Here is an 18,371-nt window from a genome sequence, read left to right as displayed (position 1 = left end):
AACCATTTCTACATATATGTACTTTCACGGTATCCTCATCACGGAAAGCTTTATTTTGACATTTTTTATGATTGCACGGACACCGTAACTCGGCACCATTCATACATTCTGTATGACTCTTAGCAAAGTTCACAAATTGTTCTACTTCAGCAATAAAATCATCTCTAATAAATTCTTTTTCTAATCGATTATACATCCATTCTTTGTTCATAGATATTATCACCTAATAGTAATACAATTTAAAATACTATTAAACTTGTACAATTTAATTTAACATTAAATACAGTAATCAAACATAATATAGTGTCAGTAATTTCCATTTAACAACATAATAGGTTACATCAGACATAACATTCACTTTCTATTGAACATTTAACTTAGTGAACCAAAACAAACCTAGATTGTTTTTCCATATATTGAACATGTAGTATCTACCAACACTAAAATCACCATATGATCATGACTACATCATGTTATATATCAAAGTATTAACTTAACCTACATCTAAATTCAACCATATAAATTATACCTGAATATGTGTAGTTCAACCGGAGAAGAGCAGCAAATGTAGTATACTGCAATAGAAATAAAATTTAGTGAAAATTAATAAAAAAAATATATATATATGACATGCTATGATAAATTTAAAAGGAACAAGCCGATGGCTGCCCAACCTACGCATCGGCAGCCGATAAAGAAGCCAACCACGAGCTGGTAGCTGCTATTGGTGCCATAACACCCGCGCGGCTGGCGGTCACCGCAGCCTCCGGTCGTGTGCTGGCGACCGCCGCAGCCTCCAGCCGTGTGCTGGCTGCCGCTGCAGCCTCCAGGCATGTGTTGGCCGCTGGCAATAGCCGCCAGCCACATGCTAGCGGCTGACACAGCCGTTAGCCACGTGCTAGCGGCCGACAACCGCCAGCCACGTGCTGGCGGCAAGCACAACCGCCAGCCATATGCTAGCGGCCGGCACAACCCCCAGCCGCGTGTTGTGCCAGTCACCAGTCACTGTCGGCATTAGGAGGAGCAGGAAAGAAGGAGAAAGAGGGGAACGTACTGAATAGAGAGATCGGAGGAGAAGGCAGCGAGCGCGTGAGAAAGGAAAAAGGATCGGCGTGCCCTAATTTAATCGAGTTTACTAACGGAATTTTTTTTCCCGACGGTAACTACCGATGGAAAAACTCATTCTGTCAGTAACACTTGATTTATCGACGGAAAATAATATCCGTCGGTATCTACCGACGGAAAAAATTGTTCGTCGGTATCTACCAACGGAAATTTTTTTCTGTCGGTAATTCCGTCAGTAAATTTAAATGGAATAAGTTGATGGCCGCCCAACCTACGCACCGGCGGCCGATAAAGAAGCTAACCACGAGCTGGTGGCCGCTATTGGCGCCATAACACCCACCGGTCGTGTGCTAGCGATCGCCGCAGCCTCCGGCCACGTGCTGGCGGCCGCCGTAGCCTACAGCCGCGTGCTGGGTGCCGCCACAACCTCCGGTCGTGTGTTGGCGGCCGCCGCAGCCTCCAGCCATGTGCTGGCAGCAGGCAATTGCCACCAACCCGCATGCTGGGGGTCGGCACAACCGCCAGCCGCATGCTAGCGGCCGGCACATCCGCCAACTGCTTGCTGGCGGTCGACAAAGCCGCCAGCCGTGTGCTGGCGGTTGGCATAGCTGCCAGTCGCGTGCTAGCGGTCGGCACAGTTGCCAGCCACGTGCTAGCGGTCGGCGCAGCCCCAGCCGTGTGTTGGCGATCGGCACAACCGCCAGTCGCGTGCTAGATGCCGGCACAGCCCCCAGCCGCATGCTGGCGGGCGGCACAGCCGCCAACCTTGTGCTGTACCGACCGCTAGTCACTGCCGTCGTCGGGAGGAGCAAGAAAGAAGGAGAAAGAGGGGAACGTACCGAATCGCCGGAGAGATCGGCCAAATCACCAGAGAGATCGAAGGAGAAGGCGGCGAGTGCGCGAGAAAGGAAAAAAGGATCGGCGTTCCCTAATTTAATTGGTTTTACCGACGGACTATTCATTTCATCGGTAATCTATAATTATACCGACGGAATTAGTTATTCTGTCGGTAAAATTATAGATTACAGATGGATTTTTTTTTTGTCGGTAACCCTTGATTTACCAATGGAAAATAATATCCGTCGGTATCTACGGATGGAAATTTTTTTCCGTCAATAAAACTATTTTTTCTTGTAGTGTATGATTGATTGGAACATTTTCAATCGGGGTCAAGGGGCCTTCACGCGTTGAGCTTATTGCATCTCAACCGTTTTCGTGGTCATCTCAACAAAACAAAATATGTTTCAAGATTGTTTGACAATTTACTAGAGATATTGGGGAATTTTTTAGCTGAATTAAAATTATATAAAGTTAGTTAATTTTAATTTATCGAGATGACCTGAGCAGATAATCTCAGGTTGTTGGCCTTGAAAGTTAGGTCGAGCAACTAGGTTTTCTGGAAGTTAGATGTTTCATATCGCCTAGTCCAAGTCTCAACCAAGTCTAAGTGACAAGTCGAGTCGAAAATCAAAGTCGCCAACTCAAGAGTTGGAAAGCAAAGTTGGGAGTCAGAGTCGCCGAATCGAGAGTCTCCGAGTTGAGAGTCGGGAGGTAGAGGGAGATGTCGAGGCATGCCCTCAACGTAGTTTCCATTAAATAAATTTACCCCACCTCCTGACTGTGCTTTGAGGTTCTCTCATCTAGAGTCGTCTGTTTCCCAGGATACAATGGTAACTTATGATCTCTACCAAGCACTAATAGATCGGTGAGTAAAATGATAGTTAATCCACTTGGGCAAATTCTGTCTCGATCGATCTGACATTCGATGTGCACAAGTCGTGCTCGCACGCGAGTTAACTTGGTTCAGTATAATCTAGGCTTTGGATTTGCACCCCTCAACCCACGTGTGAGAAAAAGTATCTCTCTATATATTTATTTATATCATACATGCATATGTAATAATATAAATCAACCAATTTATCATTGAATTATTAATATTAGACTAAAATTTCATGCACAATGAAGCTCTCTGTCTCCATCTCTTTCCATTCAAAATTTTTCCAACATCTTGGAGAGCAACATCGGCGCTAGGGATCGAGGAAGGCGGAGGCCGACTTGGCATCCTTGGTTGGAGAGAATTAAAAGCTTGGCTACAGCTGAGGAGGGTTTTTGTAGGGTTTAATAGGCTAATTCGACAATCGCAATCCAATATTGAAACATTGCGATCGAATCGACCAAGATTGATGTTCATACCCGATCCGCCAATGATTCACGTACATTTGCAGTAACATGTGATCCAATCCATCAAACCTGTCATGCTTCTCCTCCAAATCCGATGGAATTGAACGGGCTCGATTGAAAGATCCAATGAAGCCATAATCCAATGTCTTAATCAATTTTTATTAAATATTTATATATTTAAATCAGAATTTCTTCTCATGCAAAAAGTCTAGTACATAAATATTTCCCATAATTTATGTCCTTTGAAAGTACGTAGATTGTTTTAGTGGAGCGAATTCATCTTTTGTAAATAACTAAATCAGAAGGGCTAAAAGTTCATAATCATCAAAAATGAATGATGATTTAATTTTCTGAGGAAGCTAGTACATTCTCTAATATTCGATTAGCTTAGCTCATATGGATTTGACTCAACCATGTACTAATTAAGCATAGTGACGTATCAAAGGTCGTCCTACATCAGGGGCGGATCCGTCGAGGAGGAGGCATCGGCGATCACTCCCCTTTATCGACGGTGAAACCTCTAATATTATGATATTTCACCGGTGAAGATAAAAAATGTCATCTTCTGGATCCGTCGCTGTCCCCACATAATTCATTTGAACCTGTATGGACCACTCAGGGATGCGTCGGGCAAGCTGAGCCGTCTATGCTTTTAGACATAACCCATCATCCTTCTTCTCAATATAAATTATAATTTTGATAAGACAGCTAGAACTATCATTATGTTCTACCTATTTTCCACACCCAATCAATTAAAGCAATTAAATACGATCTATTGCATTAAAGATGAAACAGTCACCCTTAACCTTAGCGGTTTTTCCAGAACAATCCCAATGAGTAAATTATAGGAAATCTTTGCCCAATTATGGAGCCTCGACAAGATAAAGCCAGCCCAAAAGAATTAAACACTTACTGACAGGTATATATATAGTCGATGATTAATTTAAAAATCTATATATTTCTTCCAATTTAATTTATTTTATTATTTAATATATGATTAATACATATGTATCCACTAAACATTGAATTTTACACACCGGTAAACTTTCCCTTCAATTTTAGAGCAAACACGTGAAATAATAGTAGTAGATAATGATGATCGAGTTGGAAGATAAAGACAACTGGATGGACAAGTTTGTTGAATAATCTTAATCGTTTTCTCTCTATTCTATGATAACTTTAGCTAATTTCATGGAGTATTTTTGAATGATCGATTTAATTTTATAGAAGTTTTTTTTGTATGAAGTGATCAGTCTATAAGTTTAATGTCTTTTGATTCTATCCTATTTAAAAGAAAAATTTCTACAAATACATTATAGTTATGGATCAAATCATGAATATCTTAATGATAATATGAATATAAGGGGATGGTCATGTGTCATTTTGACACAATGGATAGTCATCAAAGACATGAACCCATATACGAATATAAAAAAATGATCTTCTAATTTAAAAAAAAACTCGATATTTTAAAAGATAATGACATATTAAAAATAGTATTAATTAAAAATGTCTTAAAATATTAAATAGGATGGTTATATAAATTTAAAATCCTAATTACAATAAACCGATATCAAAAATATCTTAAATATAATAAAAATAAAAATTACTAATAATAAATATATATTTTAGACATCCTAAACGATCCTAAATGATATTTTTTTAATTCAAATTTGACACTGATTCCCCCTTTAACAAATCTAAATCTCAAGATGAGTCTCGATTTAAATATGAGAACGGCTCGTTATTATATCCGAATTAAAAATTATGACCACCGAAACATTATTTAAATCTGCATCATATTTCGTTATAAAAAAAATAATTATCAAAAAACAGTCAATTATGCGTATGGCCCATAAAATAAGAAACTTGCAAGCCAAAATGGCCAAACTCTTAAAACTGGCTGAGGATAACGTTCATGACACGTTTTATTATTATTATTATTATTATTAAGCCTGCCTTCTTTGACTAGTTGGCGAAGTAAAGGACGACTGTCGTAATCGAAGCCATGCACACCGACACTACTCACCAAGCTCGGCCGGGGGGAGGCTTCCACGAGCCCTGCACAGCTCAGCCTATGCGTGAACTCGGCGTGGTTGGCTGGCTGGCGGTTGTCTATCACACATCACCACCTTAATCATGCTCCCACGGTTATTCCTATAAGTAGGGACCTCAGTTGTTTAATTTGATGTATGTCGATCGAACAAGCAAGCGAATCTAAGCGATCGATAAAAATGGCGGCAGTGAAAATTTACTGCCTGGCTCTCTGCCTGATGAGTACTGCAGTGGCGGCCAATCAGCTCCGTGTCGGCTTCTACGCCCAGACCTGCCCGAGGGCCGAGACGCTCGTCCGGCAAGCCCTGAACGATGCCCTCCGCAGCGACGCCGGCATCGGCGCTGACCTTCTTCGGATGCACTTCCACGATTGTTTCGTCAGAGTCAGTACTGCTTACTAGATTTCAGCACAATTCTGTATATAATTATATTTAGTAGATCACAGAACATATATATATATGGGCAGGGCTGCGATGGGTCGATTCTCTTGGATTCGGTCAACGGGAACTCGGTGGAGAAGAACGCGGGTATCAACCAATCCATCGAGGATGAAGCATTCGACGTCGTAGACCAGGCCAAAGTCAACGTGGAAGCTGTCTGCCCCGGCGTCGTCTCCTGCGCTGACATTCTCGCTTTCCTTGCCCGAGACAGCGTTGCCCATGTAAGAACAAATATTAATTAATTAATTAATTAATTAATTACGTTCGCATAGAAGATTTACAGAAAGAAATATTGCAGTATGGAGGATGGTTCTATGCGGTTCCTGCGGGAAGAAGAGACGGCCGGATATCGATATCGAGCGAGAGCACGTCCAATCTCCCGACAGAGAATTTCCGACTCGGTCAGCTCGTTCAGAACTTCAAGAACAAAGGGTTGAGCCCGTCGGAGATGGTCACGCTCTCAGGAGCACACACGATTGGGGTGGCGCACTGCGTTGCCTTCACCCGCAGGCTCTACAACTCCAGCTCGAGCACGGGCGTCGACCCGACGCTGGACCCGACGTACGCGGCGCAGCTGCGGCGGAGCTGCCCGACGTTGACGACCGACGAGGAGGTGCCGATGGACCCGCCGAGCCAGTTCGGGTTCGACAACAGCTACTACCAGGGAATCCTGAGGAACAGGGGGCTGTTCACGTCGGACCAGTCGCTGCTGACGGCGCCGTTTTCGGCGGCGCAGGTGAATCTGTTCGCGAGAAACTCGGCCAGCTTCCAGAGCAGCTTCGCGGCGGCGATGGTGAAGATGGGCAACATCGGCGTCCTGACGGGGTTCAACGGAGAGATTCGTAAAAAATGCAGAGTGGTCAACTGAATCCAACAAATCCCAAAGTAATTAAGAAACGTAAAACGAGACCCAAGTGTTTGTAACTCTTATTAATTTGTATGAATAAAAACGTTGAAGACGTGTGTGTTTCACGAGCTTGTCGAGATTTTTTTTTTTTTTTTTTCCTTCCATAAACTCAATTTTCATGATGAAATCAATTACCATTGATAATATATATTAATTTTAACAAATGGTAATAAGTAATATTAATCCTAGCCGCCGACAATAGTACAACAGTAGGATGGCGCGACGTCTTCTTAATATATTTTTAGTCATCTGATTTAGTATAAATTTCAATAAATTAACAGATGAAATTTTTTTATTAAATAGTTGAGCTAAAAATATTAAGTTGTTATTAGTCATCTGTTGTAAAAGATTCCTAATTTATTTTAATGATTGATAAAAAAAATTTTGTGGAGTCAAACTGACCCTCTTAAAATTAATCGATCTAAACTGAATATCTTTGTACCAAATAAAAAAAATATTAATCATAGAAAAGGATGATGCAATTAATTTGAAACATGCCTTTCATCAACTTATATTCCACCGACTTATATGAACTTATATGTTCATAATTTGATATTTCACGCTCGAAGAATTGAGCTGACATAATTGGTATTGCATATAATATTGTCATAAATTAGGAGATCGATTCATATACGAAATGCATGCGAGTCACCAGGCCATCCTCGCTAAGAGATGAGGATCATGCCCCCGGAATTATGGTGTAGTAGTAGGACATTCAATTTGTCACCCAGGTACTCATGGTTCAAGCCTCAACTATGATGAATTTGTAGAAATTTTTTCTCCAAATGGTGCACACAATTAAAGAATGCTGGGCTTCTGGGCTGTCCGCTGTGAGCACTTTTCGATTTATCTTGGTGGTCGATGGAAAAATTTCATGAAATCGGGTCAATCACCCAGGCTCGATGTTACCCAACCTAATTAATCATTTTTTTTTTTGTTTTTTTTTTTTGTTGTAAGAGACGAGGATCATCACTTTTCCTATAATAATTTGATATTTCAGACTATTTTTTTTCTTCATTATTTTCATTTTCTAAATCTATCATCTGAATCATGTATGTATATGTTATCGCCAATAATTAATGCGACAGAAATTATATCAAAATCAAATAGTAAATTCAACTTAAATGCGAATGAGACATTATTCTACCACATGGACCTTTCAACCGTATGCATTTTGCTCCTTGTTATCATTTTTGCAAATTTGTTGTTAAAGATTATAGAACTCACATGGAGGAGGGTCCTCATATGAAGGAGCCCTCTAGAAGATCTAATCTTGGTATGAATCAAATCGATCGTAACCATGGATGTCAAGATAGTAGTAGATCATAACTAGGGAAATTTTGCCATGGTAGGGATGAGCTAGCTTGTCGACTACTACAAGGTAATACAAGTCTCTTATGTAAGATTATTCATGTGACGAAGATTTTTCGTATCACATTCCCATGAGGGGAAGCATCAAAGAAATGAAGATTGATTTATGACTAAAAAACAAAAGAACATTGTAGTTGCAATAATAAGAAACAAATTATTGACATTGCTCTAATTTGCTCCTTACTATGAGAGTGCCTTTACATGTCCCTCCGCAATCTACCTTTTCTGAGACTTTTAGCAAATCCCTCACAACTATGAAAAAAGTGACTAATATGGAACTTGAAGTAGCATAGCTTGCCGTCCTAGTTTCATCTCCACTCGTAACCACCAGATGGACTTCACAAGGATCGCCGGTGCCTAGCAACTCGATCTCTACGGTGAAATACTGAGAATAATTTACCTTCTTTTTCTGCAAACCGAGCTTCCAGCACTGAGGAGTGCATCCACTAATGTTCTTCTGGTTACTATTCGCCATCTGAAGAACTATCAGATAAAACTCTCTCCCCACTGATTGCTGCTGCAGGTTCCTGTGTGCAGAAGAAAGATGTCCAATAAGGCAATAAGTATTTGGTGAGATGCCAGTGCAAAACTTTGAAAGCCCATCAAACAAATAAATGAAAAATCCTATAAGCAAGCGAGCTATTCATTCTTTTTCCACTCACCGCCATTTTATCCCAGTCCTTCAACTTTGAATGTGTAAGCATGTAACTGTCACGTAGGGGAGCCCATCCAGGCTCGTTGTTGTTTCCTTTATTAGAATCAGAGATCTACACAGAGCATGAATTTTATATTAGCCTAGTTCATGGTAAAACAAGTCATTGAGGGAACACATTGATAAAAACCTCAACCGTTTATCCATGAAACTCCCAATATAATTAAAGAGAATCTCAATGTCAATTTAGAGCCATCATACGAGAGCCTTGCAAGAGAAGGCAAGAGATTTAAAAGAGTCTTGTGACAATAATTACACTGAAATCATTTGTCAGTAATATGAGAAACATTAGGCATCAAACTAAGGTTGCATGATGGTAATAAGAAACTAGGAAAGTGAACTATAATGACTAGATTGTAAACAGAAGAATAAATCATATTACAAAGCTAAAAAACATTAAAATATCTAAGTAAAAGGTAAATGAAGAGTAGCAGCATGCACATTGCATTTATAAGGTGACTACAACCAAAACGAGTCGTGTGATGAAGAGTAATAGCATACTTGTGGTGTTGGCTTCTGTAGCTCTGAAAAAAAAGCTTGTTTTCTTCTTTTTGCCAGCACTGTGAAATCACAAGAAACAGAAGTCACTAAAGCATACTGTGAAAAATGAATTTACATTTTTAGTTAGTAATATGAGAACATTTTTAGGCTATGTTTAGCTAAGGACACAAATGATTGTACATGAAATATCATAACAGAAATAATGTTTTATAAATTCAAGCAACGTGACTAAAAGAAAACTTGGGATTTAGCTTAAACTATGTCAGTTGTCAAACATAAAGGTCAAGCAACCAAAATGAGTCTTATACATGGTCTGCTACTCTGCATCCAAAACTATGGAAAATTTAATTGCTCTTACCTGTGGCAAGATCAAGAACCCAAAAGGTATTGAGTGCCACAATAAAATAAAATAAAATAAATCACCTAAATAACTAATTTCATAAGTTAGATGATATGATAGAGAACAAAAACATCTCCCCAAAATCTATATGACAAAAACACATACAAGTTCTCTGAGTACATACTAGTTTAATTCTGAAATCTCACTTACCATAGGGCATATCATTAGCATCAAGTGCTACATGCTCACCAAAAACACTAGCATACAGGCTATTGTTCATATCATTTCAAAAGGACAAAAAATATAACAATTGCCCTGGGCATGTTTTCATAGATAGAAATTGTTGAATGAACATCTTGTTTTCATACATAATATTAAATGCATCTTTTTTATATTAGTAACTAAATAACCATTCATACCATGATTTCTCATTCAGTTTCATGATCGATTTTTACAATCCTCATTGCAGAAAAAACTCTCCATGTATAAGCATTAGTAATAGATAAAGTGACTGACACCTTCACAAGCAAATATATTAATGGATAAATTTCATTTCTTTACGTCTCAATAAACTTTTGCGACAGTATCAATCTCTTTCCGCATAAAGAAATGGATCATTTGTTTGCATATCAGTTATGTCTCGAGTTGATTATCAAAGATAAACTGAGAAAAATGAATCAAAGTACACTTCATGTGAGATAAACTAGGTGTTAGTCTCCACTTTCTAATATCAAAAAAGATTTACTAATATAACACCAGCCTTATTACTTTGACCTCTAGTTGAACATACATAGAAACAAAAAAAAACAAATGGTGCAAGGATAGTTTCCATTGCACAGTTCAATTTGTGAACAGGATCATAAAATTACTATGACACTAATGTTCTTAGAAACAGAGAGATGATTTTCATAATTGGATGCAGTATCAAAGCATGTCAAAGTATGGATTCACCATTCATTACCTTTTGCATCTTTGGAACTTGAAGGATTCAAGCCACTTTGTGAACTCTGGGCCTTACTTACCTGGGAAGAGAGTTAGACATTACTGCCAAAAATAGCAAAACCACCATATGCATGATAATTTACAACTCAAAAGTGGCATGTTTGTTTTCTTACTGCATTGAATAGCTTCACAACTGAGAATCCAAGACATCAACACACATGCAAGAAGAATACTATTTAGTTAGATGTAAAAGAAAGGAAAACACTTTGTAACTACCATTTGAAATAGCACAACTTGTGCAAGTTTTAAGTGCTGTCCTTTGAAGCAATTAGATTACCTCCTTAAGTTGCAACAGTGATAAAAAAAAACTACAAAACAGTGTATACTACTATTTGGAATAATAAAAATTGTGAAGATTTTAATTGCCATCCATTAGAAGCACGAAGATTACCTCCTTTAGTTGCAACACTGATAAGAAACTTCTCCTTTGCATCTAAGAAATTGTCAGGCTTTGTGTGGCCCTTCTCGTCTGCCTAAATTATATATTAGAAATGAAAATGAAAATAAATACACACTATATTTATACGCCCCCTAGTGACACCAACATAAAGGATAGAAACAAAAACAAAGGTAATAATTATACTGACTGAATGTCTTTGCTTTTTCGACTCCCCCTTCATCTTCTGTTCAGAATCCTCTTCTGCGAGCTTCTCCGCGACAAGCTTTTTGTGCGCTGACAATATTGGGCCCTAAGATGACAAAAGACAAAAGATTTAACCAAAAAACAATCTTTTTTCCATCAATCTCGTTAAGAATCAAACACCTCTAATTATAACGCTTACAAGGGGATCGTCTGGGAGGTTCCTCTTCATAATCTTAGCAAAAGCGACCTTAAAAGCCCTGCAACCCTCGAGGAGCCTGGTAATCCCATGCTTCACTCCCTCCTCATCCTCCTCATCGCCTTCAGAGCCACCGCTTCCGTAATCTCCCACACCCAAGTCCTCGTCTTTTTCCTCGTCGCTAGAAGGATCCTCTGGGAATTCTTTGTCTACATCGTCCTCCTCCTCGTCTGAGTGATACTCCCTGGCTCTCTTCCGGAACAGCTTCTTCATCTTCTCGGTAGGTTTCTGATGCTTGGCGGTTCCCATGGGTGTCGTCCTCTGCCTTAACCTCTTCCTTGAGCTCTTTGCCTTGCTGTGATTCGACCTCCTCTTTCTAGCTGCATCCGGATCAGCGGCGACGGCACCTGCATCGAGAGTTTGGAGCGCGGCCGCCATGTCGACGACGGCGAGGTTCTGACAAATCAGCGGAAATCGATTTAAGTTGACGAAGGCAAAACCTGAACCCTCGCACGGCAAAAATTCGAAAGTTGAATTGGGCCGGGGCAGGCAACAAGCCCAATTAGGTTTTAAAATATCAATTTTAAAAAAATAAATTTATTATTATTAGTAAGTATCGCAATAAAAATGTAGGTACTATTTTATGATCATTTTCTTCAAGTTATCAAATAAAGTTGATCAAAACTAAATACACAATTATTGTGTAAATTTATTTTCGATAATTATCGTCGGCGATCTTCAATAACAATGGCAGCAAAGGAGATGACAATGGAGATGATCGCAAAGACATAGGGCTGGGAGAGAGTAGAGCAGTGGCGGATCCAGACAAAAAAAAAAAAGGATACTCAAAGAAAGGAGTTGAAACTTGTCTTCCTTCTCGCTACCCCTTGGACTACAATATACTGGTGAAATTTTCAGGAACAAAAGGATGCTCAAGTACACCCCTGCTCCCTCCTAGATCCGCCACTGGAGTAAAGTAATGGCTACCCAAATAGCAAGGTGGAGACATGGCAGAGGAAAGCCATTTTTAACCTAGGGATGTATCTAGAGCCGTGATTTCCATATTTCAAACTAGATGTTGTTAACTTCTCAGTTTACTCATAGGCGATTATCGAAAATCAACACATGCACACACACAGATACATTCAACTATGATCAGTAATGGACAACTGCTGCTGAGTGCCGATTATACTTGTGATAATCAACACACATGCGCGGGCGCGCATACATACATACATTCAACTATTATCAGTAATGGACAACTGCTACTGAGTGCCAATTACACTTGCGATAATCAACACACATGCGCGCGCAGGCATACATAGATACATTCAACTATTATCTGATTCATATCAGTAATGGACAACAGCTGCTGAGTGCCAATTATACTTGCAAGTCAATGATTCATTCATTGATGGTACACAAAACTATTTCGCATGCCAAATGGCATCGAGTATAGGGATATCAAAACAATATTTCTAGCTTGCAAACATCGATACTGTTATATCGAAACTTGTGACAGCTCCCATATCTTTATAGTCCCATCATCACTTGCCGAAGCAAGAAGCATTGCTTCCTGCAGAGTTCATTCCATATCGGCTTTGGTTTATCGTAGCAAAAGAATTGAAGGGAGAAAAAAACGAGAGGAGAAAATTCAGAATCTGAAAACAAGATTCTGAAATCGAACTACCTTTGGATTCCATTGCACACAGTTCACATCCATTTCATGGGCCTTTTCTTTCTTGAGCAGCATCTTGTAAGACAGTTGATCAACCTGAAGTAGATGTCAGCCGACACTTTAAAAGATACGCGAAAGAAAGAGGATTGTAAATACAATATCAATGTGCTGAAACAACTTTCAAGGGCATTGGTAACAAGGTTTTGCATTCGTATAATCAACATGAACACAGCAAAATAAGGGCAATGAATGAAGTAATAACCGTCTAGTAATCATGAGCCATATGGACAAACAGAGTTATTCATACCATATCTCTACTCTCGTAGAAAATACGTATAGCATCATCTCCTGCTCCACTCGCAATTAAACCTTCCCTGTCATTTGGAAGAAGAAAGTGCCGAGTTAACCAAAGGAGCAAATCAATGATCTCAAAACTACAATCAATTTGAATAGATCTAGGAAGTGGATGCTATTGAGAGCGAGTAAAACAAATTTATCATGGAAATTCTGAGGTCAGACACTTTATTGAGTTTCGGGCGCAATGTTGATGTAGACGATCAAATTAGCGTTAAACCCAGTAGTTCTGTTTTCCATCACAATTTTGAGTTATTGTTTTTTAAATGGACCCTATAACTTTGCGATGCAGATTATTTTAGCAGTGGATCATTGAGATCATTTTGATTAAGCTGCTTTGTCATTAACTGCTTGACACTGCGAAAGCAACATTCGATAAGAAGCAAGAAAAACTGGAGGAAAAATGACACAAGTCAGCACATGTGACGGTCTAATTTAATACCTTGACCAGTGAACGGAGAATATTGTTCGATCATGATACCCAGAAAGAGTCGATAGATGTTGCCTGGAAGGTGGACAATTTTTATCAGATATCTTGAGGAAAATTGTAAGAACATCTAATCAGGTCAGCACATTAAACATATTTATGTTAGCAGAAAAACACCGAATAATCCAAACAGTGCTAAAAGATGGTTGTTATCATATTAAACTGCTGAAACATGTAGCGCTAGCTTACCACGATTCAATTCCATTGCTTATCCCAGATGAGGTACCCCATAATTTCAAGGTCAGATCATCACTGCATAACCAATAAGAAATAAGATAAAACTTAATCCCGTCTTATTTAGAGGACATGTTAAAAACATATACCCGCATGTAGCCATTTTGTCGCCAGTGGAGTTGAACGATAATGCCCAGACAGTAGATGTGTGACCACTAAGGAACAAAATTGAAAGTAAATAAACACTGTAAACGATAAATGTTTCATTTGTTGTTCAGTTGATAGGTAAGAAATAGCATGAGAAAATTACATCATAAGATAAGAGTGGGCACAGCAGGATAACCTACTTTTAAAATTTTTCAACACTAGATGATTTTCTTGATAGTGTGTCACTGAATATGACAAGAAAATCTATCCCCAACACTAACAGAAAGACCGATATCCATCTGTTAGTTTGTCACTAAATATCAGGTTCTCTGACACCGATATGATAGTAAGGTTGCCTGCCAAGAAAATTGAGCGTTTGCCTATGATTTACTTAACTACTCTATTTCAACAGAATGACTGCAGAATTTATTTCAGGAAAAACTATCCACAATCTTCATATGACAGATAGTAAGGTCATTAGTTAAATTAACACCTGCTAGCTTCAGTTATTGTTTGTGCACATTGCCAATCATCATCATCACCATCTTCAGTCCAGACCTTAAAATAATACCAGGTTCAGCGAAGTTCAAGATCATTTCGGTTAAGTTCGAGATAGTATAGAAACAGGCAACTAAATTAAAAAGACAAACTAGTTGAGAGTCCTTACCTTTATAGAGTTATCATAGCTAACAGATACCAAAACCTCCAAAAAGGGATGCCATTGTACCATCTTTACATCCTGTGTGTGACCTTGCAACACCGAAACACACTCAAACTCATTGCCCGGTTGCATTTCCCAAATCCAAACAGTCTTATCTCGAGCACACGTTGCAAGCAAGGAACCAGAAGCACTCCATGCAACACTCTTCACTTCATTATCATGACCCTGAAGACAAGAAAAAGATGAGCAAAAGAACTAAAAAAAATTGTGGGCTTAGACACGGTACAAGCATGCCGTCATTAGGGTCTACCTCTAGCGTTGTAACACATACAAAGTCACCGCCAACATTTTCCCATATAGCAGTTGTACCATCAAAACTGGCTGTGGCCAATAATGTTCCACTTGGTGACCACGCACAAGAACGAACTGTACGAGTATGAGTATCTTCTAAAACAGCCTGTCATATGTTACATATATTGAGACTTAATCCTTACAAGCCGTATATAAAAGCAGCAGTTTGAAGCTAAACTATTCAAGTACCTAAAATGATCACATGGCCTAAAGATCTAGATATCTGAACCAAGATCACTATATAATAGCAACACTGAAAAAATAAATGTGTAGATGTAATGTCATGGCTCCTAAGAAACTTAGTCTACATCTCCTCAATGCACTGATCATAATTTATTCCTAGAGAATAATAACTAAATTTAGGTGAATTTTGATATATTCGTTCTTTTCTCCTGAAATAAGGAGTTGCATTATCCTTGTTAAAATCGCAAAGATGAGTTGCTATGAACAAAGTGCTTAGGAATTCAGTTAAAATCGCAATAACAGAAGACTTGCACAGCTCAAGTAGTTGCTAACACCAAACGAAGATTTAAGAACAAAGGATAAAGGAGGAATTTTTGCTAACACGAGATCAACTCAACTGACTCTCCTTCCAGTTGGGAAACAGATTCCCATCATATCCATGTCCTCAACATCAAAAAATTTCAGCAAAGAATTTGCCACGACAAAGAAGAGTAATTTATCAAACAGAATCAACGCACCGAGCATTCCCAGGAACCGGAAGGCCCCTTCTGCCAGATTCTAACCGTCTTATCGCCACTGCAAGAGGCCAACATCCCGGAAGAGCCAGCGGTCACGGGGTTCCACGCAAGGCTCCAGACCCGATCGGAATGGCCCTCCAGCTTCTGGATCTCTCTCAGCTCAAAGTCCCCGTCCATGAAATCCATCGACGCTGCCGCCGCCGCCGCCCAGAGTGGAGCTTAAGCAGTGAGGGAGGCGTCCAACCAATATAGGGTTTAGGGCAGAAAATTGTTCTTTATCAAGTTTAATTTGGGAAACTTTCTATAATATGCAAAAATAATAATAATAAATAAATAAATAAATAAATCTGTACAATATCTTTCAAATTCAAACCTCAAAATTGTTATAAGGAAATTCAATTTAGCCAAAAATTTCAACGCAGCAATTTACAGCACAAAGAACGTGTATGACCAACTGCAATGAAATTGACTGGCATTGCTCATTCACAAGTTGGTATAACCACTGTGTCTCTTTTTTCTTATCAAACAACCTTTTTTATCATATTTTTTTTTCAGATAAAAAATTTATCTTTTGGAAAATCTGGAAGGTTATTGAGATTTGATCTAGTGCAGCGTTACAATTAGAATGTGTGCGATTACTTAGCGTTGGTAAACCTCCTTCTTCTTGTTCTTTGAAACCAATTTAATTCTCTCTTAATTCTTCTTATTCATCTTCGGCTCCTTCTTTCAATGCCTCAAGTAGACATGGAGAGCTTGGTCAACCGGAGTAGCTTAGCCGTCGGCCGTGGGCCTGCCTCCCCGGAGGATGTTGATGTTGATGTTGATGCTAATTGTCACCTCGCCTACGTCGCCGTCGGCCATGGGCCTGCCTCCCCGGAGGATGTTGATGTTGATGCTGATGCTAATTGTCACCTCGCCTACGTCGCCGTCGAAGTCCCGGCCGTGGGGTGGGGCCTCGGGTACCGCGTCTACGACCGGGAGGAGTCAACCAAAGGCGCCAGTAACCCTAAGTCCAACGCCAAGTCCCGGCCGTTCACCTCATCGAGCCTGAACGCGCCGTCCAAGAACAAGCCGCCCATCATCGCCCTCCCCCGCGCCAAGGTACAGGAGGCCTCCGCCTACGACGGCCGTTCCGTCCGCCGCCCTACCCAGTGCCGCTTCTTCCCCAAGGATAAGATGAAGAAGCGGCCGACGGCACGGGAGGCGGAGCCGGGGTCTCCCAAGGTGTCCTGCGTCGGCAAGGTCCTATCGGAGAGAGAGCGCTGCCGGCGGCGAAGGGAGGAGCGAAAGGAAAGGGGCATTTGGGCAACTCTGTTCTGTTGCAGAGGCAGCGGCGGAAGCCAAGGAGGCGTCGTGGAGTCCGCGGTGGCGGCGGTAAAGCGACAGGATTTGGATAACTCGTCGTTGAAGGGCGGCGCTGCGGAGGCGAAGACGGCAAGAGGTTCGTCGGAGGTGGTGCTTTGTGACAACGTGGTGGTGCCGAGGCTGGCTGCGATGAAGCGCTTCTCGTCGGGGCGGCGAGCGCCGTCGTCGTGGGACGAGGAAGCGGAGGCGCCGGCGGTTGGTCGATGGTTCGGATGAGTAGCAAGTCGACGTCCAATTAAGACTTTTCTCGGGAACGTATTAAATTAATAGAATGAAATTAAGTTTCTAAACTTTAAGGCTACGATTTGGTACGAAAGATTATTAAATGATAAGTAAATGTGTGATTAAAATAATAATAGATGAGGATGTGTAATATGTGTGATAAAATTTTGTTATGTTTGGTTTGATTTTTATGTCTAGGATTAAGTGAATGAGATTTCTTAATATGACCAAAATACCCTCAACTTATTTTTTTATGCAGAATCTCAAAAGAGGAGATCTTCAGGAATGCAAAGCGGCCATGTGTACGGTGATCTTCAGGATTGCCAAATCAGAATGTCAAAATTAATTTTGTAATGTGATTTCCTGGATTCTTCCCCATGAAATTCTCATAAAAAGAATGCTGCAATGCTGGATAGTGATGATGCCGACAGTGTAAGTTCATCCAGCTGGGAAATTATCATAATTCAACTAACCATACAAATATACTAGAACACAACCCAAGATAATTGTAGAGACATGAAAGTTAACATTCAAAACACAATCCATGCCAAAAAAATATGTTTAGCTGCATATAAAGTAATTGCACAAAATTTGATCTATTACATCCAAATCGTAATTGCACAAAATTTGATCTATTATATCCAAATCTGAACCAAAAACTGCATACCTTATACGTAGAAAACAGTTGATCAAAATAATTACAACATTGTTTAAGTTCAAAATACTATTACCCCAAAAGTGCACTGTCATGCGAGAAGTCATTGTGTTAGCCTCCTCTAAGCAGCTTCCTCGCTAAGCTCAATCTTCCGCCATGACCCAAACGCAAGAAAAGTGATAATTTATTATGGTTGTCCACCAATAACTCAGTAACACTCACT

General features: G+C 39.9%; 4 protein-coding genes across 4 annotated transcripts; 2 read left to right on the top strand and 2 right to left on the bottom strand.

The window, feature by feature from the left end:
- Positions 1–5,427: 5,427 nt before the first annotated feature.
- On the top strand, positions 5,428–6,713 carry LOC121984764 (peroxidase 5-like). The gene is made up of 3 exons (XM_042537889.1): positions 5,428–5,684; positions 5,768–5,962; positions 6,040–6,713. Exons 1-3 carry the CDS (start codon positions 5,439–5,441, stop codon positions 6,607–6,609), a joined length of 1,011 nt encoding a protein of 336 aa, XP_042393823.1. The 5' UTR covers positions 5,428–5,438; the 3' UTR covers positions 6,610–6,713.
- A 1,390-nt stretch (positions 6,714–8,103) lies between these two features.
- LOC121984765 (RRP15-like protein) lies at positions 8,104–11,854 on the bottom strand. Its single transcript, XM_042537890.1, has 8 exons — positions 11,357–11,854; positions 11,162–11,263; positions 10,966–11,047; positions 10,688–10,707; positions 10,534–10,594; positions 9,233–9,291; positions 8,682–8,786; positions 8,104–8,546 (listed from the first exon to the last, which is right to left on the bottom strand). The coding sequence occupies exons 1-8, from the start codon at positions 11,789–11,791 to the stop codon at positions 8,484–8,486; spliced, it is 927 nt and encodes a 308-aa protein (XP_042393824.1). The 5' UTR covers positions 11,792–11,854; the 3' UTR covers positions 8,104–8,483.
- An 811-nt stretch (positions 11,855–12,665) lies between these two features.
- Positions 12,666–16,184, bottom strand: LOC121984760 (protein CIA1-like). Its single transcript, XM_042537887.1, has 10 exons — positions 15,907–16,184; positions 15,165–15,311; positions 14,861–15,079; positions 14,687–14,751; positions 14,196–14,261; positions 14,062–14,124; positions 13,828–13,890; positions 13,339–13,405; positions 13,044–13,127; positions 12,666–12,929 (listed from the first exon to the last, which is right to left on the bottom strand). Exons 1-10 carry the CDS (start codon positions 16,090–16,092, stop codon positions 12,855–12,857), a joined length of 1,035 nt encoding a protein of 344 aa, XP_042393821.1. The 5' UTR covers positions 16,093–16,184; the 3' UTR covers positions 12,666–12,854.
- A 191-nt stretch (positions 16,185–16,375) lies between these two features.
- LOC121984761 lies at positions 16,376–17,735 on the top strand. The gene is made up of 2 exons (XM_042537888.1): positions 16,376–16,554; positions 16,649–17,735. The coding sequence occupies exon 2, from the start codon at positions 16,651–16,653 to the stop codon at positions 17,485–17,487; it is 837 nt and encodes a 278-aa protein (XP_042393822.1). The 5' UTR covers positions 16,376–16,554; positions 16,649–16,650; the 3' UTR covers positions 17,488–17,735.
- The last annotated feature ends 636 nt before the right edge of the window (positions 17,736–18,371 follow it).

This window comes from Zingiber officinale, chromosome 5B (assembly GCF_018446385.1).
Source record: "Zingiber officinale cultivar Zhangliang chromosome 5B, Zo_v1.1, whole genome shotgun sequence".
Classification (NCBI taxonomy): domain Eukaryota; kingdom Viridiplantae; phylum Streptophyta; class Magnoliopsida; order Zingiberales; family Zingiberaceae; genus Zingiber; species Zingiber officinale.
This window is presented reverse-complemented; position numbering and strand designations above follow the sequence as displayed.

What these genes read in the sequence shown, in the direction of transcription:
- LOC121984765 (XM_042537890.1), bottom strand. Translation starts at nt 11,791, where the DNA reads ATGGCGGCCGCGCTCCAAACTCTCGATGCAGGTGCCGTCGCCGCTGAT. An exon ending in AAGTTCCAAAGATGCAAAAG is followed by an intron (nt 9,292 to 10,533) that starts GTAATGAATGGT and finishes GTGATTTCACAG; the next exon opens with TGCTGGCAAAAAGAAGAAAA. An exon ending in TACAGAAGCCAACACCACAA is followed by an intron (nt 8,787 to 9,232) that starts GTATGCTATTAC and finishes TGCTCTGTGTAG; the next exon opens with ATCTCTGATTCTAATAAAGG.
- LOC121984761 (XM_042537888.1), top strand. Translation starts at nt 16,651, where the DNA reads ATGGAGAGCTTGGTCAACCGGAGTAGCTTAGCCGTCGGCCGTGGGCCT.
- LOC121984764 (XM_042537889.1), top strand. Translation starts at nt 5,439, where the DNA reads ATGTCGATCGAACAAGCAAGCGAATCTAAGCGATCGATAAAAATGGCG. An exon ending in TCCACGATTGTTTCGTCAGA is followed by an intron (nt 5,685 to 5,767) that starts GTCAGTACTGCT and finishes ATATATGGGCAG; the next exon opens with GGCTGCGATGGGTCGATTCT. An exon ending in CCCGAGACAGCGTTGCCCAT is followed by an intron (nt 5,963 to 6,039) that starts GTAAGAACAAAT and finishes GAAATATTGCAG; the next exon opens with TATGGAGGATGGTTCTATGC.
- LOC121984760 (XM_042537887.1), bottom strand. Translation starts at nt 16,092, where the DNA reads ATGGATTTCATGGACGGGGACTTTGAGCTGAGAGAGATCCAGAAGCTG. An exon ending in ACAATAACTGAAGCTAGCAG is followed by an intron (nt 14,262 to 14,686) that starts GTGTTAATTTAA and finishes TTTGTTCCTTAG; the next exon opens with TGGTCACACATCTACTGTCT. An exon ending in AGCAATGGAATTGAATCGTG is followed by an intron (nt 13,891 to 14,061) that starts GTAAGCTAGCGC and finishes TCCACCTTCCAG; the next exon opens with GCAACATCTATCGACTCTTT.